Below are 24,028 nucleotides of genomic sequence, written 5' to 3' on the forward strand. Positions count from 1 at the left end.
GGGGCAAAATGGAAAATGAAAAGCTCGAGGTAGGATCGAACCGGTTATGGCGCGTTTCGTACGACGTTCGAGGAACGACCCGATCCGTTTAATTACGCTTTAACCCGTGACGCGATAAAGCTGACCCGAGTCGAGTATTACGATGTCGGGGGGTCGCGATAATTCGGCCGTTCCGCGGATGTTACGCGCGCACACACGCGTACGCGAGCGAGCGCGCGCGAGAGACAGCCGCTCCAAAACGGTCGATTTGTCAGCGGAGAGAAGAGAAAGAAGCGGAAAACCGGGCAAACTTCTAAACAGCTTCCCGGGACGCGTGACGTTTACAAACGACGCAGAAATACACGACCTCAAATTATTCAGTGGTAAAACTCCTCGTTTCGCTCGTCGGCTCGATTGTAATCTCGGAAGCGGAAAGCCTGCCGCTCGAATTGCCATTTTCCAAATTCGCAATTGTTCCCGCGCGAAACTTTCCGCGACATCTCGAAATTAACACGATTTATTATTCCCCCCCGATAAAATTCGACCAACGTAATTCTTCAATTTTTGTTTTCTTCTTTAACCACTTGCGCTGTCGTGTCACGTGATCACGTGTCACGCACGTCGTAATGCTTTTGTCGCAGAATCGTCAATGACGTGGTGTACACGTCGTTGGGAAATTGTTACAGAAACACCATTGGACCGTTCTGGCACAAATTCACGCGCCTCTGAACTTCTTGCCACCGCAAGTGGTTAAATTGAACGAAATTTTAAAGGGATATTTAAAGCTGGATCGTCTCCTTCGATCGCGAGATAGCGAAACAGGAGAATGTACAAAGTCGGAGAAGAGGAGGAGCAAAAGTCAATTCGAGGACAAAGGGGTTGGAAATGTATGGCGGCTGGATGAAGGCTTAGCTTCCGCTTGCCAAGCAGGAAGTCGCGTCTCGAGCCGGTGAAAAAGAAGAGTTTCGAACGAGACAGGCGTTCGTTATGCCTGGTGTATCTCGCGAGAACGTGTTACGAGTTAGTCACGATCTCGGATGAAACGCGCGAAACGGAAGGGGATGCCGACGAGTGATCGGGGCGAGGATGAAAAGCAACGACGTTGTATCGTCGACGATCCGAGAATGCGAAAGATTCGTCGATTTAGCAGAATTAATTGCGCGCTGCGTTCCGCGCGCCAGTCGTGTAAAAAGAGGCGCGAAGAAGTTCGAAGAGGATCCCGACTCGCGTTCGTTCTGAACGAAAGACACGTGGAGAGCGAGATTATGTTGCGAAAGGAAAGTGTAGACCTTTATCCCGAGATTCGTCTGAAATTTGTCGCGTCAACGTCTCGAGTTTTTTCTCGCGGCGGGTGGTGAACGATTCGATCGCGAAATCGGGGGGAAAATTGGAGTCGCGAAAAAGCCGGCGGAACGCGTACGTGTAATTAGTAGAATTTGGACGGGAAATGGAACGAGCGTGAGCCGGGTCGAAGGTACGTGACGTGGCTATCGGCAAAGCAATAATGTATAAAGTTTACGATCCACGGGCACGTCGCTCAAAAACCGGGGGGTGGGTGGGGGCTGATGGGTGATGTAGCCGGGGCGAAATGTATAAATGTCACGTTATACATAACACGCACGTAGAAGAAATCGTATTATAAATGTAACGCGTATATACATATGTTAATTCGCGTGGAAAATCTCGGCCCTGCAGGGGAACGAATGGCTGAACCGTTTTATCGCGGAACGAACGAACGAACGAACGATCTCTGCTGCGAGAGCACGGGAGGATCGATTTCACGCCGGCGATCCGAATAGTTTGGAAAAACGAACGGGGAATCGAGTGTGCATACGTGTATGTATGAGTGTGTGTGCGTGCGTGTGTGTCTTTTCTTTCGCGAAGCACGGAAGACTTTGTCTACGATAGACGACCGCTTATAAAGTACCTTGTCGCGCCGATAAGAGAAGATTCTAAAGTCCTTAGGTGTAACGGAACGTATGCACAAATTTACGTTGGTTGTACCGTGGCACGAGAATCGAAGCTGCACCAAACACGCACACGTTCGCGATCGTTCCCGAGTTTCTATGCTATTTACGTTCAGCACAATTGTACATACATCTAGCAGTCTCGCGTAATGTTCGGCAGCTACGTGAGAATTTCGTGTGGCCTAATCGTATATCTCGTTTACTATTCGCTTCGATTTTCTTCTTTGCGTTTCCTCTTCTCCCCTTTCACGTCGTTACGCACACTTCCGTGCTCCGTGAAAACGAACAGGGATAATCCTACCGCGATAATTAAGAAGATGTACGAGGAAGAAAAGATGGAAGGAACGAGTTCGTGTGTCGGGTGTTGAATCGTGGAGAAAAATGGCGGGCAATAAGTTGTTTCTTCCAATAAGTTGCGCTCGTGAGTCTTCGTATGACTGTCCGATTCTATCCATCACGGTACACAGGTCGAGACTCGACGCTCAAACATATCCGTGTATTAAAGTTACTCGTTCTATCGACACTTTGTACAAACGATTGCATTTTTCTGTTAACCGAGAGCAAAGTACGAAGACTCATACGGAAACGATTACAAAAGCGACGCCGTTGTTTTCAGGTTTCGAGAAAAGTTTTCAGAGCTTAGCGAAAAAAGCAGGATCGTAATAATTTACAGAACAAACGCCAAGCGTGTTTAAAAAGGAAAAAAGACGAAAAACGACCAAACGTCGTTTCAAAAAGTCGCGCCACGCCGCGTCGCCTCGAACGCGAGGTGGACGAAAAACAATTCTTGAAAAGACACGGTGGTTCCAATCGAACATATCAAGGCCTCTTAGAAATGGCCAGCCAATAAGCGATTTTACTCTGGTTTCACGTAGCTTCAGTTTTTTCGATGCTTTTTTCGAACGTGGAGGCACACAGGAAACACCCGATGTGTTTTCCAACGCGCTCCGTTGCCATCGTTTCAGGGATTTCTCCGCGACAGATAAACAATTCGCGATTTTTTACGGATAAAAAACACTATTTTGTTGATCCTTTTCTCTTTTCGTCCAGTCGAATGAAATTCGGTTCGAATCTCTGCTAACGCGTTCATAATTTTACCGACCGAACTCGTTCGAGACACTCCCTAGACATCTAGGGGGAAACCCCGCGGGGAGAAAAGACCTGAACATGGCAACACTGCACCGGCATATCGACGCCAATCGCTACGTTTAAAAACTAATCGCGGGTGTATCACCGCGAGGCGAGAACGCTACAAATGTGGCGGGGGTCAGAAATCGATTTTCCACGCGGGGCATACCCGCGTGGTCCTCTCGTATTCGATTCCTTAGGTAGTAAGTAAGCTCACTGGAAACGTTCCTGTTTTACCGACCGCGAGAAACGTATCGTCGCCGAGTATCTCTCCTGCTTTAGTAACTAGTTTCGTGGAGAACTACCTCATTCTCGGTATCGGGGCAGAGTTCTCGATACCGACCAGGCTGCGTCAACTTTGGGGACTTTTTTACCATCCACCAATGGTTGTACCGATGGCGGATATTATATTCTGTCTTTCTTGGCGTTTTATTTCTTTCATCGGCGAATTTCGTCCGAATTTTTTAAAACGTACTGTCTTCTCAACCTACGCTATCTTAATCGCTTTTTCCCTAATATTAATAATAATAATAATAAATAATAATAATGATTGGGTGATCGTTTAACTTTGGCGTAAAGTATCGATGTCAATTCGCTTTGAGTCTCTCCCGGGAGACGGTAATTCCCCGGACATTTCCGTCGGTAAATCAGAACGAAAGCTCAACCCCTCCGACTACACACTTGACACTTACTAAGCGCGCAATTATACATATACCCGTGCGCGTATATACATATACATAATATACATATATATATATATATATATATACATAATATATATACATATATTTTATTACTTGAAACGCACTCTGACCCCGGCCACGCGGGTAATATAAAACGTACGGTTATGTAACGTAAACTTAAGTAGCGCACCGTTCAAGATGCTTGATCCTTCCTAAACGACACACGTAAATCCACGTACGACCGCCAAGTTTAAACAGACCTCTCGTCTCGTAAGCAAGCCACGTCGAATCGAGCGCGTATCAGCCTGCCTTTAAACCTATCTCTCCCCTCGGACATATCGAAAATCATCCACGAAATCACGCTGTCGACATAATCCCGAGGATCCTATGGGGAAATTACCTTCGAACGTTCGAACGACGATGGAGAAAATTATGTTCGACGCGAGCTAGGCGAGTTATGTCCACGGCGAGGCATAATGGCGCCGCTTTTCCACCGCGAGAATATTCGACGAAGGGATGCTTACCAGACGTTTCTAAGAGGTCACCGTAGAAGACGCAAATGTGGGACGTCGCTTTCAGTAGATCTCTCTCGGTTCGCACGCAGAACGGAAAACAAAACGAGGGGGAGGATAACGAAGCTTAAGGGGACGTGTTCCAGCTCCCCGCAAATACTCGAAACGTGCACGAGGTGTGCGCAACCGTGTGCGAGAGGGTGCGAGTGTGTTCTTGCGTGTATCGTCGCGCGCGCGTGTGTGTGTGTGTGTGCCCGGAAACCCTGTGTATGACCGCTTTCTGCTTCGATCCAACGAGATGCCGGAATGAAAATTAATAGACTAATAAACAAGCCGTCACGCGATTGATATTCCGCTCCGACCGCGTCGTTTGTACGACGCGGAACGGCAGAAACGATGGCGAAAGGCACGGTTTGTCTCGATTCACCGAATTACCAACGGAAACGAACATCGAACCTTAGAGGAACAAAAGAGTATCAATCATTCCGCAACGTTCCAACGGGGGTGTCCTCGAGATAATGTCTGCTTGTATATAGAACGAACGCGACAATGGACGAGGGGTTGTTAGCGATCCGCATCGTAATTCTAGTTACTAATGGACAACGATAATGGCGCATAATCGGGGAGGAAATGGAACGGAAAAGTCCACCCCGATTAATGCCGATTAATGGCGATTAACGCGAAACCGTAACGAAACTTCGTTTAAATCTAGTCAGCTCGAAATTCTTCCTGCGCGAGGAATAGGGGAAGCGAATTTAAAAGACACCCCTGGGATACCCCTTTCGGAAAAACGAACCCTCCCTCGACTAACCCTCTAGTGCGATACCGATGTAACGTTGATTGTATATACCTATACATAAGTACACATATACATATATACATATATATATATATATATACATATGAATATACATAATATACATATGCATATACACGAAGGTACACGTACCTAAATGACGCGGAACGATCGACGAAGGTCCTCGAGCGGCCATCGACGTCGTTTTCCGCCATGATCGATGCCTCGATGATTTCCGGCGAGTTCTCGAACAACGAGCCGCTCGGGGAGCGTACGAGCCGCTTAAAGAAACGCGAGCAAACCGTCGAGGCGGAGGAATAGGAGGAAAGATATGAGCGACGAGGCGTCTAGGGAACGAATATTAACGAAAATAAAAGAATAATAAAATTAAACGACACACCGGTGCGGGTGGCGAGGGTGTACGATAGATAAAAATGAGGGGGAGAACAGAGAATATTGAAGTGGAGGGTGCGTGAGCGTGCGAGTGGACGATGCGAACAAGAGCGCGAGTACTTGTTATAATATTATTATACGGACGACTAACGAGTTGCCGAGGCGTTGGTAAATAAATACGAACAGGCCCTCCAGGGCCTCTGAAATTATAAAAGCGCTGCTCGAGTTTCTCATTCCACCTCACGATAACCCGAACGGCGCTAATAGATTTTACAGCTTTTTCCACCCCCGGCTAAGATCGATTGCTCGCGCGCTTATCAAGTTAACCCGGCTAATTAAGTTCTCACTATACGCTCTATAAGTTATCCTTTTAAGTCAATTTTTATTTCCCGATTACCTCGCGAATTCGCTCGTTAGCAGTAACCTTTGCGGCGCGAGCTCCCGTAGACGAAGACGAAGAAACCGAGGCGTCTGCCAGCGACCCAATCGATCTTACCCGAAGGGGTAAGGGTGTTCCATCCTACCTCCCTGAAATTGTCACCATGCTCGAGCCATAAATCCAGCCAACGGTCGTTAGCTAACGAACGGTTTGGTCTTGCTCGCGCAAGTTTGTCGCGGGCTTTAATCGAATCGTGCAACTGTTCGCGGAGCAGGCTCGGCCTGTCAGCTCGGCTCGCGGCTTGGGAAAACACTTGGTGGCGAAACGGTGACACGGTGAAATCGAACGTTCAGAGGCCTGGCCGCGGTATCGATATCGCGCGTCCACCTAGGCCACGGATCGATCGTCCAATTTGGACGTGCGTCCACGCGTGCACGGACGCAGACCGCAAACGCATATAGGTCAAACGCAAACGCGAATCGGTCCGCGGGACGCCTGAATGAAATGTGTAACTGTGCCACACCTAAGGATTCCTTCGTTAAAAATCCCAGAAGAACGCCGACAATATTTTCCTTCCCGTTTTCCGCCTCGAGTAATCTTCCGGGATTCCTCGGGCTTCGAGTCGAGATGTCAGAATTTCGCGAGATCCTCGCCCGAGAATCCGTGCTCCAGAATCGTTGGAGAATTTCGAGGATACGAGGCAGGAAGGAAAATATTTATCGGCGCTCGAGATCGATCCGGTCTCACCCCCGAGGGGTGTCACGTACACGGAGCAGGGCACGCGACTCGCGCGAGCAGACGTAACCACGCAAATGATCTTACGCTGCTGCAAAGGAGGCGTTATGGAATTTATGAAACGCCCAGTACGCGTATAACCCGGTAACATCCCTCTTACGATTGTGTTTGACACGACCTCACGACTAGGCCAGCTTAACCCCACTTACCCCCTGGCTGCCAGCCGAGCGGAGAGAGGATTTAAAGGTATATTTCAGCCTGCGAACATCGGCTGCTGGCACCCTGCACGTTTAACCGTGCGAACTGTCAAAACACTCGCGAGTCGAATAATTGGATTCGAGGGGGTTAGACGAGCATGCCTGTCCGCGGTTTCTTCCACCCCATCGTCGTTCTTATTCACCCAGACAATTTTTTTCCTCCAGCATTTACCAGCCACGAGCGCTACCCCTGGATGGAGACAAGGTTGAACGTATCAGGGAATTTTTAAAACGGCATGAAAAAGCTTCTCCTTTGTTCTTTCTTTCTTTATTCCTTCTGCGTTACAACGATAAATCGAATCGATCCTCGAAGATGAATCAACGGGCGGTTTAAGAGATTAAAACCCGGTAATACACAGTACCAGTTGCCTCGTCTGTAATTGCGTCGTATTACGATGATAAATCGCAGGGATTCGCGGAAAAAGGGTGGCTCTCGGTTAAATCTTTGGAAATTTATGAAACGTCCGAGGAATTAAAGTCGATAAAAGCGAATCGATAAGAAACGATCGCGGGATGATTAATCAGGGGGCGAGTTCAACTAGTTCAACGACCGCGTATATCTCGCCGCGGTCCGGATTACTCGAGAGAGCACCGATTTATTTTCTGTGAAAATATACCGGTGTTCTTTCCACGCTACCGTGCGACTGTCTTCTATTATAATTACCCTGGAAGCGGAGGAACAGCGAGTTCGCGAGGCCAGACAACGCCTCGAGCCGAAAAGGCCTCGATGACCGGTTAAAAATACAAATTTGACGCAGTGACTCAGACATCGAGATCCGGCTATTTTCGACGATCGATCCGAGGGATCGATCCACTAGGAATAGAAGGATATCCTCGTTGCGTCTTGTTTACCGACGCTTATAGCGCCGCCTACGTTTCCTCTCGCGATTCCTTTTTAACGGCATTGTTTCCTCCCGAGTCCGCTCTCGATGATCCCTGACTCGCGGTACCCACGCCCCGGATGATTATCCAGGGTCAGTTCGTGGAAGAGTAATCGAAGAATCACTGGATCCTGACACCGGAGTCGATCGATGGGATCCGCTCGGAAATCCCTCTTCGTTTGTACTCGCGCCTCCGTTGAATCTCATTAGACCAGGAGGGTATCGATACTCGCATGTACACTCGATACAGTCGCGTGTGTGCCATAACCGACCACGTACGGATATTTATATCCAATAACATCCACGTGAGCACACACGTCCGCCGGGCTTGTGTACGGACGTTTTCACTGGCTGTGAGAGTAAACGAACCGGTTATTACAGCACGAGGTCTCGGGTAATTCCAGCGTATTTATTCGCAAATTGGCAAACAGCGAATACTCGACAGCCAGCGGAAGAATATTCGAAAAGTTCAGCTCGTGCTCGAATTCACTCGCGAGAGAGACGGGAACTTCGGGAACCGGAAATACACGCGTGTTCCGTGGGACACGGAATTAACCAAGCGTGCACTCGCAGAGAGGAAACTGAGGAAAGTTTCGCGACGTCAGGTGATCTAGGAAGACACGATGCGTGTATCGCGAAAATTACGGGAAAATTGGTTGAGCGAGCGAGACGAGGCGGATTTTAAGAGACTTTTCGTCTATTAATCGGTAGAACGCATTGACCGGAAATGGAGCACCTAACTGTTCTCACTGTTGGGACAGGACTTAATATAAAAGTCGAATAGTTGGTTAAACGCTGCCCCTGAAACGGGGCAACCACCACAGTCTTTCGAACGGAACTCGCGTGTCCTATTTGCTCTGGATGATCCAGAGCAACGGCAATCGAACGATCTACGCGTTCCAACGTCGAAATCAATTCAGAATACTATCGATAGGATCGAGACTTTGATCTGTCGTATATAAATCGAGGAAATCGATGACTCGCTGCGCGGCATGCGCGAATCGGAAATTAAACGGCGAAGGGTTTAGCAAAACGAAGATGAACCGCGTCCACGAGGCTCGGATCGCAACGCGGCTACCTCGCCACGGCATTACGCGGGTTACGTAATTATCGGTAGCACGGAGCGGAACGGAGAGGAGAGATGCGGAAAGTCCATTGGTACCGGTGGGTGTAGGAAAAAGCGGCGGGTTGCAGCGTTGCGGGGCAAGAAAACGCAGGCAAATGAGCCGCAGCGTGGTCCTAGAGCTAGGGCAATGGTATCTCGTGCGTGGACACGTTGGTGCAGACTCTCCGTGGAGGCAGACGCGGTGCTGGTCGTGTGGGAACGCGTAAGTGTATCGACACGGACGCGCGGAGAGGCACACGCGGTGTCGGGCAGGGTAGGTAGGTAGGTCCAGTATAGCGAGTCCACGTCCACCACGATGAAAGAGAGTAGGGCTTAATCAGTTAGTCGATAGGCAAATTGGCTTAGAGGCAGCGACCGACAGGGTGGTTTACAGAACCAGCAAGCCCCGACAGTGGCCAGTGGCCGAGTGGCGAATCAACCCTTCGCCGATAAGAGTCGCGCCGTGTCCCCGATCCTTGCTGGGGTTTCCTCGACGAATCGTGGCCCGAAATTGGCACCGGTGAAATTGCCAGGGAAGTGCGACGTCTCGTTCGGATCGGCCTCTGGTTCCGTTCCGCGCGCCGCTTCCTGCGGGAACACCCCAGTAGGGGACATCATCACAGGGGTGGCAGACTGCAGGGGACGTAGGAGCATCGGTAGACGGAGGGACACGAGGTTGCCGGATTGGTGGATCGAGAACCCGATGATCGTTCGGGGATCCGAGTGGTCGTCGCAGATCGACGCGCGTTGTCGACTTTGATGGATATTCGAGGGAACTCGCGGCGGACGTGGCTGCTGGACTGATAAGCTGGCTGTGCTGCCGTGATAAGGAATTCGGGGCTGGTCACGAGGGGGGTAAAAGTGCGCCAGCTGGTCGACTGGACAAAGAAGATCGGCACGGTAGAATGTGCAGCTGATCGGTGAGTCTGTATCGTGGATCGTAGCTCGGACTCGAGGACACCGACGGATCCCTGGGTTCGGGATTTCGCTCTGGCGAAACGGCCCCTCGGAGAAGCGTGGCGATCGAGCTTCCGCGGATGGTAACTGGTCGCGCGTTACGGATTCCGCGTCGATCGATGGACACGCGTGGCGGCGAGGGGACGTTTGCTCGCGATCGTCGATTCGTCGTTAACCGAGCGCGTTTTCGTTCCAACCTCGCCCCGCATTCGGTTCGATAAAGCCTCGCCCCGTTTTCCCGTGCCTCGTGCATCGCGCTCCGCGCTTCGATTAAGAGGAAAAATTCTGCCTGCGAGGAAGGAACACGGGGGTGTCCTAACGGCGAGGTTTAAAACAGAGCTCGACCTAAATTCTCGCGTGCTGCGCCGATGGAAACCCCATGACGCGAGGGATTCCTCGTCGAATCGTGGCAGTCCGCTTCTCGAAACTTCCCCTCTCGATTGGCTCGCGCGTCGATGCGCTTTTTCGTCCCGAAATCGCCTTCTTCCGACGTCGGACGGCGGCTTTTACGAGCACCGTTCTCCTTCGTCCGCGCAACCCCTGTCGTTCCCGCTTCATTGACATCGTTCCGGGCGAACGTTTGTTTCAGGAATGACGAGGCACTCTCTGGTGATCCTATGCTGCTACCTGTACACGCTCTTTGACATGGCAGCCCTACACTTTCCGTGAGTAGGCGAACAAGCATGGAAGCTATAAGAGCCGCGATCGGGGCAGAACACTCGAGATTAGCCTTGATCGAAGGCGGAGAGATTTCGCGCGCGTAATTCGCCCGTGGATCGATTCGAGCCAAGATCGATGGAAATCTCTCGAGTCTTCCGTCTCGTTGCGTCTCTCTATCTCCCTCATATTCTCTTTCTCTCTCTCTCTCTCTCTCTTTCTCTCTCTCTCTCTCTCTCTCTCTCTCTCTCTCTCTCTCTCTCTCTCTCTCTCTCTCTCTCTCTTTCACTGTCTCGCTCTCTTTCGATCGCTAATTAACGCGATCTCGAGGACGATATCGTGGCCTATTTGCAAGAACGAACATACCGTCGCGGAACGTTGCGAAATCCGCGATTCCCTTGCAAGTCGGCTCGTTGGACGCCAATCGATGCCTCGTCGGTTAATTTCGTTCTCGCGGCCAGCGTAAAAGAGAAAAAGGAAAGAAAACGGCGAGAAGACGCGATTCCAAAGTTCCCCGGTAATTTCGTTCTCGTTGCAAAGCATGGCGACGATCGAAGCTGCCCCAGCATCACCCGCGCCTGTGTCGAGTTTCAGCGAGGAAATATGCGAACCGGTACTTTCCACGGAGGTCGAAGGCTGGCATATTAAAGTCGATAGCCTATCGTCCAGTACGTTTCGACTTTCGGCGAGAAAGCGCGGGTACCGGTTCTTTCCGAAGATCGAAAGGTAACGCACCAAATGATCAGACATCATCAAACAATTTCTCTTCACCCCCCTTCACGCTACTCTACACCTTACCGCTCGTCGTTCCATTCCATCCCCGTGAAAGGAGAAACGCCCAAACGCCCCCTAAACGTCCTTCCTTCTTCTAGAACATAGCTTTCCCACGGACTGCATCGCGATTTCTCGCGAACGTCCGCGCTCGGTCGAAGCGTCTCGACGGACGCCGCCGATGGGAGCGTCGCGACGTCGAAGCTGGAGCTTCCGCGATCGACGTCGCGGCGCGGAGAAATCGGAAGGAAACGCCTGGAAGTCTTGCCGTGGATTATCGGCTTGGCAGGTTTCGCGGCGCTATAAGGCGCCACGGCTCGTTTGACATCAGTCCACCCGAGTCGTGTGTCCGGATAAACGCGCGTCGATCGCGCGAACCGCCTCTTATCGCGGCTTATCAACTCGATAATCGCTCCTGATACACCCTTCTGCCATTCCTTCTCCATCTCCGATCCTCTCCTTCCGATAATCCGTCAAGATCCTCCACTTCTCCGGAATATTCTAGACCTCTGTAACCCCTAATCGAAGGCAACCAGCGTAGCCAACGTCGAAAGACGACGATTAAATCGCAGATCGGTAAAAGATCGGGGAAAAATGTTCAGATCTCCGCGAATCCTAGCTTTTAGATCCTCTTTTACCGTCGTAGATCGAGAGTCGATCGAAGATCTAGGGGTCAGAGCACGAGGAGTCAATGTCCCTTGACAGTTCGGTTGACGTCGAACGATATCACAGTGAAAATCGAGTAAATCGCGCGGGGGTAGGACCAAAAGGGTTTTCGCGTGAATAGCGTCGTAAGAAAGTGGAAATTCTCGGGCCAAGAGGTCATAGGTTAGCATATTAAAATGTCCGCATGTAAGGAACACACGTATCGCGGCCGGACCTAAAGGTGTGCCAAGCACGAAGACCTATTATGGCTTCTGCGATATTGCTGTTTCATCGGAATCGCGCCAATATTTTAGAGTCCCGCTCGCTCACCGTTCGTGGACTTCCTTTGTCCCCGATCTGCTCGATCCGCCGATATTTTCTCCGCGTTTTCGCTGCTCACAGGTACGAACAGCTCACAGAGAACATCCGCGAGCGTGATACACGCGATAACGAAGGATTCGCGACTCGCGCCGAGCGAATTCCGTTGATATTCTTCCGTGACGATCGCGTAACGTCCGCGAAGAACACAAACGGGGTACGAAATTTAAGGAAATTTCGAGAAGATGATGCTCGAGTCACGCGATCCGTAACTCGCGTGCGTGCGCTTTCTCGTATCATCTCGGATTATCATATTCTATACATAAACGAGTGGCTAATGACGTTGAAAATAACGTCGAGAGAGTTCGCGTACCGAGGAAAAGGGAAAATGTCGATGCACTCGCCGATTTGCATATTCTGTAAATATTCCATATATTAGACGAAACGGATTCTTCCTTCTTTGGTTCGAAACTTGGGTGAAAACTTAGCAGGAATCGAGATAGCAAAGTCGAGCAGTAGTAATAAATCGTCGCGATGTTCTTCGACCTTTTAAATAGAAAATGGTGTAAAAATAATCGAAGAAGGCATAATAATCGAGTAATAAAACGAATGAAAATAATGGAGGGAAATGACAGGAATGGGCGATAAAGAAAGCTGCGCAGGATCATTGGCAGGTGACCATCCTACGCCATTACATCTCTCGACGACAGACCCGTAATGGCGGACGCGCCGTGACGAGAGGGAAGGCGACGAAGTACAGCGGGTGGCCGTAGTCAGCCTCGTTTCTCCTCGCTTCTCTGTTTTCTTCCAGGGAGTCGGACCTCGAGGAGTACGGCAGAAAGGAGACCTCTTTGTCGCTCAGGGACATCCTCCCTTTGAACCCGAAGCAATACGACAAGCACAGGGCGCCGAAGTTCCTGGGCCAGCCTACCATCGTCTACTTCCACGTGACGGTGCTCAGCCTCGACTCCATAAACGAGGAATCTATGGTAATTTCGCCGGGGCGAGACCGCCGGCACTTTCGTTTAATTAAGACCTAACCCAGACCCGGGAAGCCTGCCCGCGCACACGGTACACACCTCGAACAGAGGGGAAAACCGTGTAAATGGGTGACAGGGAGGGGGCCGAGGAGACAGGGGTCGAGGAGCCTCGGCTGGCTGCGACGTTTCCCACCTTTCGAAACGTTGTGGCTGCGCGTCGTTTTTCACGTGCTTCGCCGCTAACGCGTATGCAAATTGGGCCACGAGTGCGCCGCTGCTCGAGCTTTAGTTGGCGTTAAAGTCTCGGACACGCGGACCTTTCGTTTCGCGGCTCGTCGCGACCACCCCCGACTCTGGGGCTGGTTCGATGCCACATCGGGAATTTCACTCGTGTTCCGTTCTACTCCTTTTTCCCTATTTTCCTTTTCCTCTTCCTCGTTCCACCCGTTTCTCTTTCTCGCGCAGCCGCCACTAGATTGCTATCGCCGTTGCAATTTTCGGCCATTTTGGATGCATAGTTTGTCATTTACCGGCGACGTGTTTTATCACGCTCGGCGACGTATCTTTATTGGAAATTTTGCATCGCGCATTGACTGTCGATTCGCGAATTTTTCGCCAGAAAACGCCGCTGTCACGACGCCCTCGCTATTCGCGGAAATAAAAGGGTGAAACGTCGATGACTCGAGACGACGACTCGCGAAAATAGGGGAATATATCGATATCGATGAGTGAATAAATATTTTATACAAATTTTATCGTAATAACAAATCGCGTTACTTTTTCTCGCGCCTCGTATGATCTTGCGAATTTAAGAATATCCGTGGAATCTTTTATTATTCCTGTTTATTCTCTTCCATTTTTTCCCACGTCGTAGAGATTTGGTTTCGGGATGGTGTAGCTCGGGGGATAGTCTCGCGGAAGTAAATCTGACGGAGTTTATTTTCCTGGCTCTTATTTGTAGACGTACGTTGCGGACATATTTCTGGCGCAAAGCTGGCGAGACTCGAGACTGCGACTTCCGGAGAACATGTCCGAGGAGTACAGAATATTGGACGTAGACTGGCTGCACAATATCTGGAGGCCTGATTGCTTTTTCAAGAACGCGAAAAAGGTCACCTTCCACGAGATGTCGATACCCAATCATTATTTATGGCTGTATCACGACAAGACTCTGCTTTACATGTCGAAGTAAGCTCGATTGAAATCACTTTCGTCATTCTCTTACTCCGTGTAATTCCATATAATTCCATGTGTTTTCTTCTCTCTCTGTCTTCAGATTAACTCTCGTCCTCTCCTGCGCGATGAAGTTCGAGTCCTACCCTCACGACACGCAAATTTGCTCAATGATGATCGAAAGTCGTACGTAACGTGCACGTTAATTTATAGTAGCAACCTATCCCGACCAATTACGTTCAATCAACGACCAATTACGACATACGTCCCGATTTATCGGTAGACAGCGGATCTTTGCGCAGGTACAATACCCCGAAACGCGCAAGATGTATGCAAAACATATGCGCGGCATATGCTGGTCGGATTTATGCGTGGTAATTTAAACCGCGGTTTATTGCAATCGCTTTTCCGCAATTTACGATTTTTCTAGGTTAATTAACGGCGTGGCAACGCGTTTAAATTCCCGTCTCTGAAAATGTCGCTAATTTCGAACGCTCTATATCAACGTTACTTATTTCCCTGTAACAGAGCTTGAAATTTATGCATGGCCCGAGAAAAATGAAATCTGTATTAATATTTATAAAAGCAACACTCGCTTGAACCTTTTGTCTACCAGTCGCTGGATATATTTCCCGTGTTTTCCTTCTCCGCGATACAAGAGATACGCAGAGTACCTTTATTTTATTCGAAGTGTGTACTGTCCGAAATATCCGCTGTCTGCTTCCCGATCTAGCGTACAATAATCAGCCTTTTCACCCCACAATCCCGTTTATCCTCGCGCCCCCGAAATTCAAATCCGAATTTCTCCGTCCCTTATACCGAGTCAAGGAAACCCACGAACAATCTCGTGGATCCCGTGGATCACGGTGCAACGACGAAACGGGCACTGTGAAATTCCTAAACTCTGCCTTAAATGCCACAGTTGACCACGCGCTAATCACAGGAACGCAAAGCTGAGCCCGAAGAGACGAAGACGCGCGCGGAGCAGCCTCGTTACCGCTCAAACCCCGCTTACTTTCAGTGTCGCACACCACCCAGGACCTGGTGTTCATCTGGAACATGACCGATCCTCTGGTGGTGAATCCAGAGATCGAGCTACCCCAGCTGGACATCTCGAACAATTACACGACCGACTGCACGATCGAGTACTCGACCGGTAACTTCACGTGCATACAGATCGTGTTCAATCTACGACGTCGTCTGGGATATCACCTGTTCCACACGTACATACCGTCCGCGTTGATCGTGGTGATGTCCTGGATCGCGTTCTGGATCAAACCCGAGGCGATCCCTGCCCGGGTCACCCTGGGAGTGACGTCATTGCTGACCCTCGGTAAGGTCGTCGCGCCTGCGACTGCATTCCGGAAGCGGATCGACCGATCCCATCGCCATTCTCCCGGCCATTTTCCAGCTGATAGATCGATCGACTCGAGGATACGATATGGCGACCATCTCGAGTCGAATCTCCTCGTTCTTCCTATTCTTCCTGCTTCCCGTTCTTCTTTCAACCTCCTTCGTATTCCCTCGTTTCCTCTGCTCGCCTTTTCTGCTCAACGCGTATACGAGTACCAGACGTGGACGTGTATCCAGGTATGGATACTCGCGGAGATAACGAGCCGTGCCTTTAAATCGAGCATTCGAGCTTGCGAATGGGAGCTGCGCGTGGCTTTCAAGATAGAGGCTGCTTTCGAATCGACGGCACAGGGACAGGGGTGGCACAGAGAGGCGACACGCGTTTTTCAGCGCGGCGTCCGGGATAACGAGGTGTCTTTAAATTGTGGGCTCGAAGTTCGCGATACGGGCTCCGTTTAGGTTGCAGCTCGTTTCAGAGGCGGTCTGTTTGGCTTTACGCTTGGCCGGGGTGGATGGTTGAATGAGACGGGGCTGTATCTTTCAGGCCGGTCATGCAGGCTTTTAGAGCCCGTGAAGGCCGCGGCTCGTTTGCTCTTTGCGCCGAGGCCTGGCCGCGAATGCGTCGTTTCGCGAGTAATTCGCTGAAATTCGAGTTGTTTGCTCGCACGTGTACGGTAGTGTTTGTCGATTCAATTGGTATCGTAGGCTCGTGTGGTTGGCTGCCGGTGGTATCGAGCGATTAAGAAATGCTTTGGTTGCTTGCTTCGCAGCCACTCAGAACACGCAGTCCCAGCAATCACTGCCGCCAGTGTCTTACGTGAAGGCCATCGACGTGTGGATGTCCTCCTGCAGCGTGTTCGTCTTCCTCTCGCTCATGGAGTTCGCCGTCGTGAATAACTACATGGGCCCTGTCGCCACCAAGGCTATGAAGGGCTACTCGGACGAGGACCTCAGGGAGGCCATCGACGAATTCAAAGTACGAATTCTAATTTTCATTCATTTCCCAATTTGATATCAGAGGACGGGAAAAATGCTGAGCAAAATCGCTATATACTCGATGTTAGGGGATGAAAGGGAGCAAAGGACTCCCTGTCGATGTAGGTCAGGAAGTAATACATTGTAAGAACTCGCGCGGTATCGATGTAAAAGGTACACGTAAGAACCTGTACATTTTCAGGTAGACTATTGTAAATTCGTAGTGACTACTAATTATCAAGGCCCAGTGATGGCGAAAAATTTCGCGTAGATGAAAAGGACAGCAGGACGCAAAGGTGCCGTATTTCTGAATGGACTATGATAAATTCACGCCCTCTATCGATTATCAGAAAAGGAACAAGAGGAATCGTCGGAATAAAATCAGTCGCCATGTTTAAATTTGATGAATAAATTTGACGAATAAAAGCAGTCGAAGGAAGTTCCGTTCGTTCGTCAGAAACTGACATAATGGCTATAGTATCGGCGATTCTACGCGGTTCGTCATAAATTCCCGACCCGTGTTAATTACCAAGCTGCTGCGACGTGGAAAGAAATGGGGAATGGAAATCGACAAAAGAAAATCAGTCGCCATGTTTGACAAATAAAAGGAGACAAAGCAATTCCCGTTCGTCCATCAAGAACTGACATAATCACTATAACATCGACGATTCTACATGGTCCACCGTAAATTCCCGACCCGTATTAATTACCAAGGTGTTACAACGTGGGAAGAGATAGGTAATGGGAATCGTCAGAAGAAAATCAGTCGCCATGTTTGACAAATAACTTTGACGAATAGAAGGAAACAAAAGAGGTTCCGTTCCTTCATCGTGAACTGACATAATCGCTCTAACATCGACGATTTGACATGTTCCGCCGTAAATTCTCGATCCGTGTTAATTACCAAGGTGTCGCAACGTGGGAGAAAATGGGAAATCGGCGCGAGCAGAGCGAGAAGGTCGAGAAAGGGGGGAAAATTCGCGTAAAATCCTTGAGGTGGAGGCGCAAAGGGTGGTGGCCCGTTTCCAGAGGCAGCCGCGAGCATAATTCATGGAACGGTTGCGGCGGTTCGCTCTCGTTTCTCATTCAGCTGGAGTATTATGCATCTGGAACTTACAATTAGTAGGGTTAAGCGTTTCTGAACGTCGCGCGGGGTGGGTAATAATAAATAGCCGTCGGTTTCCGGCTGCACGGATGCGAAAAATTGATGCAGCCTGGTTCTGGCTGCCTTTGGGAGCACAATGGGTCGCAGGAAGAAACGGGAAAGACGAAGGAGAAGGCGAACAAAGGGAAAGAAAGCGGAGGACGCGAGCCTGTACCAGGTTTTGTCCGTGGAGTACCGCCTGTCGGACGTTTAATGCGTGGCACTGGGAAGACACGGAAGCAACGAACGCAACGAACGCGACGAGTAGGATCGCGGGACATCCGGTATACGTCCGACACTTTGGTAACACCTGACACAGTTGGAACTTCAACTTCAGCGCCTCGGAAGTGCCGCGACTTTAATTAACGCGGCCGTTCTACAGGCGTCGGGCAACTCCGTGACGCTCAAAGACTCATTAAATTAGGGGGAGAAAGAAGAAAAAAAGAAAAAGGGGAGACGAAGGAACGAAGATTAACGGGAAAACGTCTGCGAACTTCCGCGAGTTCTCGCGATATATTCTCGATGTTGATCTCGGTAGATCCAAGTGTCCCGGGGAAAGAAACGGAGAAGGGAAGGTGGTAACTTGACGTCGAATTTTCAGAGCGGAACAAACGGTCCCAGGGCCATGTCTAATTATTTATCGGTTAATATCGGGACGCGGCCGTTCGAGGCTGAGGCTAGGGTTTAATTAATGGCGGCAGCGTAGCGTGAGTTTGCCATGCGACGCCTTTAAATTCTTTATGTTCCCGTGCGTGTAACCTTTGCCGGGAAAGCTGCCGGCTGTATCGACGGCCGACAGCTTGCGTCACCTGTGAATCGAGGATCGCGTCGATTTTCTCTTTCAACGTTTTCACAGACGAAATTGCGTTCCCAGAGACCGTGGAGCTTTGCGACTCGTTGCTTTCGCGTGGAGGTAACCGCGACTGTTTCGTTCTGGTTTCATAAAATTAAACGTTAATTATGGCGCGTCGAGTAGCAACCGGAAGAAATATGGTTTCGGGACGGAAGGGAGGGAGTCTGAAAGAGAGCCGTGTAGGAGGAATACCCGAATGAAATTGGATTTAAATTATTATTACACCGAGCTGCATTATTATTGTCGAACTTTTAAACTATAATCGAAAAGATTCTGACCCAATTACCTGGCTATTCGACAGACACGAGTGTTAATTCTTAAGCGTTTTAAATGAAAAACGCGACAAGGAGATGTCGAGGAATGACCTAACCAAGAGTCTGCTCTGGTCCATCTATTCGTTCCTTCGAATTTCTCCTTGACTCGATGCGGTTTTACGGGAAAAGCTGTTTAAATAGCATACGAGAACGCGTCGAGAAAGAGGTTAGGAAAGCCCAGGAAGAAGCGAGAGAGGAAAGGTACTCGTACGTTGCGCATCAAAATGGCGGCCACTGCGATTGAATGCGTTTCCCATCCGCGAGAACAAACATTATATCGCGGCGAAATTAGCTCGACTCGGGGTGAGTAAAGAAGTTCTGAAACTCGCTTGGTGAAGAACTTCGTGGGAACTTTGTCTGAAACGAGATGGCCCTCCGGAAACCATTTCTTTCCAGAGTCCCTCCATCGCGAATCTCGTAGATAGACCTTCGAAATTTCGCTCTACGTAAAACGCAGGTATTTCTACCACTCCCTTTCATCCTCGAGAAGAATGATCTTTGCTCGAGGATAATATTCGAGAGTGGAAATTTGTTATTTTTAATTCTTAATTTGGGAAATGTGGCTGAGAAGGGTTAAAAAATTGAGCAAATCGAGCAACGAGGAGAAAAATAAAGGAAGCCTGGAGAAAAATGGTACATTTCGAAAGGAACGCACGGAAGCTTTCCGTTTCTATGGGTCTGCGTGCACGAAGGGTCGAGAGAAAGATCGTTTCGCGTGCCTTGAATAAGACATGAACCCTAGGAACCCGAGCAACCAGAGATTAATCTAAATTTCATTCGAGTCTGGCCGTTAGGTACGGTCCGATGGTTCCGTAGAAATTTTGAGACGCGTGTTTCTGCGGCGGCCTTGATAATTCATCGCATTTGCGAATGAATCGGTGAAGCAATAATTCGCGTCGCGCAACAACGGGTACCTACGCCAGGTATTCGCGCCATTTTGTTCTTACGTTTAACACGTTGACTGCCAACTACGAGATGCAGGACGTCTACTACGAATTATCTCGTCCCTTCGTTACTCGCCATATCTGTACAGCTACGAGGAAACCCGTTTTTGGAACTCGGATTTCAATATACAATACGGGTTCTGGCAACAGAGCTACGTTGGAGAAACACAAGTCGACGGAGAGGAATAAACTAAAACTAAAACTGAAACTGAAACTGAAACTGGAACTGGACTGAACTGACCTTTCACAAATTTTGTGGGTGCTTATATAATGTTAACTTTTGGTGGGGTGAAGATAACCATTAGCCCTTAGTGAAATTAGGAATGAGTCAATTGCTTTTGGACTCTAAAATCGGTCTGCGTTCATCAGCCAGGCCCTTCTAGTGACTAAGGGTCAACGAATCGTTAGTCGCCCAACACCGTAGTATAAATATCAGGAAAAAGAAGAAAACATCAGGTTTGGTTTATAGTAAAAATTGTAAAAAATTAACGACAAATTTGATTATTACCACGTACTATGAATAAAGTTTTTAACCCTTTGCATTCGAGAGGTGAGCTCCAATCACCGTTTCATAAAATTTGGAAGATCGATATTAATTAATATGTGTGCGAAGTATCGAAGTGAAATAATTCTACAATTCTTTATTTACTGCTCAAAAAAATATCTTTGAATTTCTACTATTCTCTAGCCAAAAAATCGTCGAGTGCAAAGGGTTAATAATATAACACGATTAAATGAAATTGCCTCCTTAGACCGTAATCGTGAAAAGTTGCGTGGCAGTCAACGTGTTAACTCCGAGAGCGATTATGCAACTACAGTCTTGCGCGAATACTTTCCATTAAAGAGCCACCGTTTATATCTTCTCCTAGCGAAAGCAATCACCATGAGTTTACACGATAAACGCTGCCTCGACTCGCAGCTCCTTTGCCTCGTGCAAAGTAAATAGACTTAACGGTAAATGGAGTTAACTACGAAGAGATAATAAACTAGATCTATTCCCAACGTTGCTTCGATGAAATTATTTATTTTCTCGAGTTTATTAGTTTAGCGCATTTTTACAAAAATCTCCGAGGTCTGAAACGTGACGTTGTCCAACAGACGCCTATGAGGAACGAATCCGAGAGGAGCAGAAGTCCAGTGAGACCAGTGACCGTGCAGTACGACACCTGCTGCCAGGGTCGGGCGACCGCCATCTACATCGACAAGGTGTCCAGATTCTTCTTTCCGTTCTCCTTCCTCATCCTGAACGTCGTCTACTGGAGCACCTTCCTGTAGGAAGCTCGTCCTCCCGCGAACGGACGAAGACGGAAACGAAGATCGCTGGATCGTCGACGGTCTCCAAACAACTCTCGTTCGATCCTCGTTAACCGTTTCGGCGTATCGATCGCTGTCAACTTTGTCTATGCAGAACCCCATCGATCGGTGGCATTGAATTTTATCTGGATCGTTTACGATACGATACGCCGAGCAGTTAACGAAGGATCGAACGGAGCAGACGATTTTTCTACGACAGGAAGTCTGCTAGAAGAATTTTCAGTGCCTTTTATAATATAATTTAGAGAAGACGCGCCGTCGAGGACGGTCGATTAATTATAAGAGCATCGTAGCAATTAAGTCGCATTAAGGTTCCTCCGAGGAGTATATCGAATCGAACGACTGTGTACTCACCCGTTCAGGCGATCCCTCCGACGCGGATCCGCCCTTGTATCATTGTTGCAGAATCTCCGTCGATCATCGCGATTTACCATTTAATTTAATTTAGCGATCCTTTCCGTTTACTTGCGCCTGTCCCATCGAGTTCTGTGTCGATAGATAGACTCGATGACACCCGACTCGACGGACCAGCGATACGTTACCGTGTTCAGCCCAGCGTCTCGTCCCGGACCGACCCGGCGAGCGTCGTTGAAAAGGGATAAAACGTTCGGGATCATCGGAATCTTCTTATCCGAAAGCTCTGCTTTTATACGGCGGGACGATCGAAAATTGATAAGATACGACGGCCGTATAACTTTATAGACATTCGACGCGCAATCCCGTGGAATTTTACGAAGGATATTAAAAGGAGCGAGGCTGGGCTGGTCGCGCGAACGTTCGCTCGTGATTACGTCGTTGGCAGAACGGTTTAGCCGTCGTGTGCGATCGCAGAATGTAAGGACAAATAAACGGAGTATTAACACGTAGAGAGAAGAAGCTTTGCTCTGCCAGTCGAGACTCGTTCCCTCCCCGTTACGAGATAAACTGCGATCGTGGGAAGAGTTGGGCAAGGGGGAATGAAAAAGACGTGGAGCTTTACGAGCTAGCTTATTTATTCTTCCTCCAGTCGATAGAGCTTTTTATTCGAGTATTTAAACGGATCCTGGCTTCCTGCCCTCTCGCGTCCCTTCCTTCCCATCGGTGGATCGATCGGACCTGCTGGCCACGGCGAAGTCCCAGCCTCGAGGATCCGGGGAGCTAGAGAGACGACCACCACCTCTGCCTAGAGATCCTCGGCCCAACCTAGACTTACCCATCCTCCTCTTTCGGTATCGAGCGAGACGATCTCCGTACCGTTCGGAAATCGGTTCATGAAACAGAAACGCTTCTCACGTCGACGTGTACAAGGAAAAAATAGAAAGAAATATAAAAGAGTAGGAGTATATATGCTGACGGATACCTGGTTCTCGAAATCGAGAAAGTAAACGCAGACCACTCCGTCCTCGCGCGAGGAACAACTCTCGAGGTACGTCATCCTTGCACGAGCTAACGATCGTGGCATCGACTAAACTGGAACGAAGAAAGACGGTCGAGGAAAAAGGATTTCCCGGTCTACTCGGCGTCACAGAGCAGGCTGCAGTTCACAGAAACGTAGGAGACTCGGGTGAACGACAAAGGACCACGCTGTTTCCCCTCCCCCGTTGCCCTGCCGACCCCTTTGGGTCGCGGCCACTTTTAGCCGCGGCGAGAATATCACCGGAATGTCACCGGTAAACGACCAGCAGTAATTAATTGGAACGAACACGCGGCGGGGCCCCGTTGTTCGCGCGGAATAATTAAATCCGCACGTAAGCTAGCGTAATTGTGACGCGGCCGAATGGCTGTCTCCCTTTCGCGGGACGGAACTGCGCTGCCTCGAAAAGATGTTCCACTTTTTTTCCTTCGTTGCCGCTTAATTAAAACAACGCGTCGTCGACTCTTTCCGCGTGTCCCTGCTCGCCTCTCTCGCATCCGGCCCTCTTGATGCCGCTTTAATAATCCCGGCGAACGCGAAACGCTCCCTTCTAATAGCTCTTTAGCCGTCACCCCTTGCGTTCCTTTTTCGCTGGGTTCGCCTCGTTAATCGTCCTGCCCCATTTCGACCTCTCTAGCCGACTTGACCAGCCATCATCCCAAATCGAATTCCCAAAATCCGCGCGAAATTCTTCCAAATCTTGCTCCGAGCGATATATACGCTCGCGAGGTGGCCAATCCGTGCGAAATTCTTCCGAATCTTGATCCAAGTGATATACACGCTCGCGAGGTAGCCAATCCGCGCGAAACGTCCGTGCGATTCTATTCCCAGGTCGAATCGTCGCGCTACTTTCATCGTTTCGTCCGTGTTAAACAAGCCAATCCGCGCGAAACATCCGTGCGATTCTATTCCCAGGTCGAATCGTCGCGCTACTTTCATCGTTTCGTCCGTGTTAAACGCACCCCTACGTTTCACCCCCAAGATTTTTATTCCTCCTCGCCTTTATCGCGTCTTCGATACGATCTTCCGTCCCTCTCCGCTCTGTCTCTTCGTCCCGCTTCTTCCGTGTCCTCGTGGTCCAGCCAGAGCATTCTAGACCGCAACGATAATAATTTCACGAGCTCTTTCTCCTCGAGCAATCTATCTTCGGTCAGCACGCGCCGCCACTTGGAGTCGTTTCGCTCCTCGAAAACGCCACTTCGCGGACCTTTCTAACTGCCACCGCCTGTCGCTTTTCCACCCCGGGTCCTTTACTCTGCCCACCCCGTTTGCCCCATCCCCGTCCAACCATCCTGCGCGCGGCTTCCACCCGGAGAGAGAAGCTGGGACCACGACAGCGCCGCGAGCTCGCGTGTACGTGTGTACAAACACGGCGTACGAGTAGGCAGTTTTTAATCATGGCATTTTATCCCGAGAGAGGAG

General features: G+C 49.6%; 1 protein-coding gene across 3 annotated transcripts; it reads left to right on the forward strand.

Annotated features, from left to right (window-relative positions):
* The first annotated feature begins 9,245 nt into the window (after window positions 1–9,245).
* HisCl1 (Histamine-gated chloride channel subunit 1) lies at window positions 9,246–22,055 on the forward strand. 3 transcript variants are annotated; one of them, XM_017909621.1, is made up of 9 exons: window positions 9,246–9,735; window positions 10,362–10,437; window positions 11,024–11,155; window positions 12,975–13,152; window positions 14,105–14,331; window positions 14,420–14,502; window positions 15,338–15,649; window positions 16,440–16,645; window positions 20,998–22,055. In XM_017909621.1, the coding sequence occupies exons 2-9, from the start codon at window positions 10,364–10,366 to the stop codon at window positions 21,172–21,174; spliced, it is 1,389 nt and encodes a 462-aa protein (XP_017765110.1). In that variant the 5' UTR covers window positions 9,246–9,735; window positions 10,362–10,363; the 3' UTR covers window positions 21,175–22,055. The 3 variants fall into 3 exon arrangements, with proteins under 3 accessions (XP_017765110.1, XP_017765112.1, XP_017765111.1); XM_017909623.1 differs by lacking the exon at window positions 11,024–11,155; XM_017909622.1 differs by lacking the exons at window positions 9,246–9,735; window positions 10,362–10,437 and having other exon boundaries at window positions 10,797–11,155.
* The last annotated feature ends 1,973 nt before the right edge of the window (window positions 22,056–24,028 follow it).

The sequence above is a fragment of the Eufriesea mexicana genome, unplaced genomic scaffold, assembly GCF_001483705.2.
Source record: "Eufriesea mexicana isolate 0111107269 unplaced genomic scaffold, ASM148370v2 scaffold19034, whole genome shotgun sequence".
NCBI classification, from domain to species: domain Eukaryota; kingdom Metazoa; phylum Arthropoda; class Insecta; order Hymenoptera; family Apidae; genus Eufriesea; species Eufriesea mexicana.

Coding starts and splice junctions, on each gene's coding strand:
- HisCl1 (XM_017909621.1), top strand. CDS start 10,364: ATGACGAGGCACTCTCTGGTGATCCTATGCTGCTACCTGTACACGCTC. Junction 10,438..11,023: donor ATGGCAGCCCTACACTTTCC/GTGAGTAGGCGA, acceptor GTCGAGTTTCAG/CGAGGAAATATGCGAACCGG. Junction 16,646..20,997: donor AGGCCATCGACGAATTCAAA/GTACGAATTCTA, acceptor GTTGTCCAACAG/ACGCCTATGAGGAACGAATC.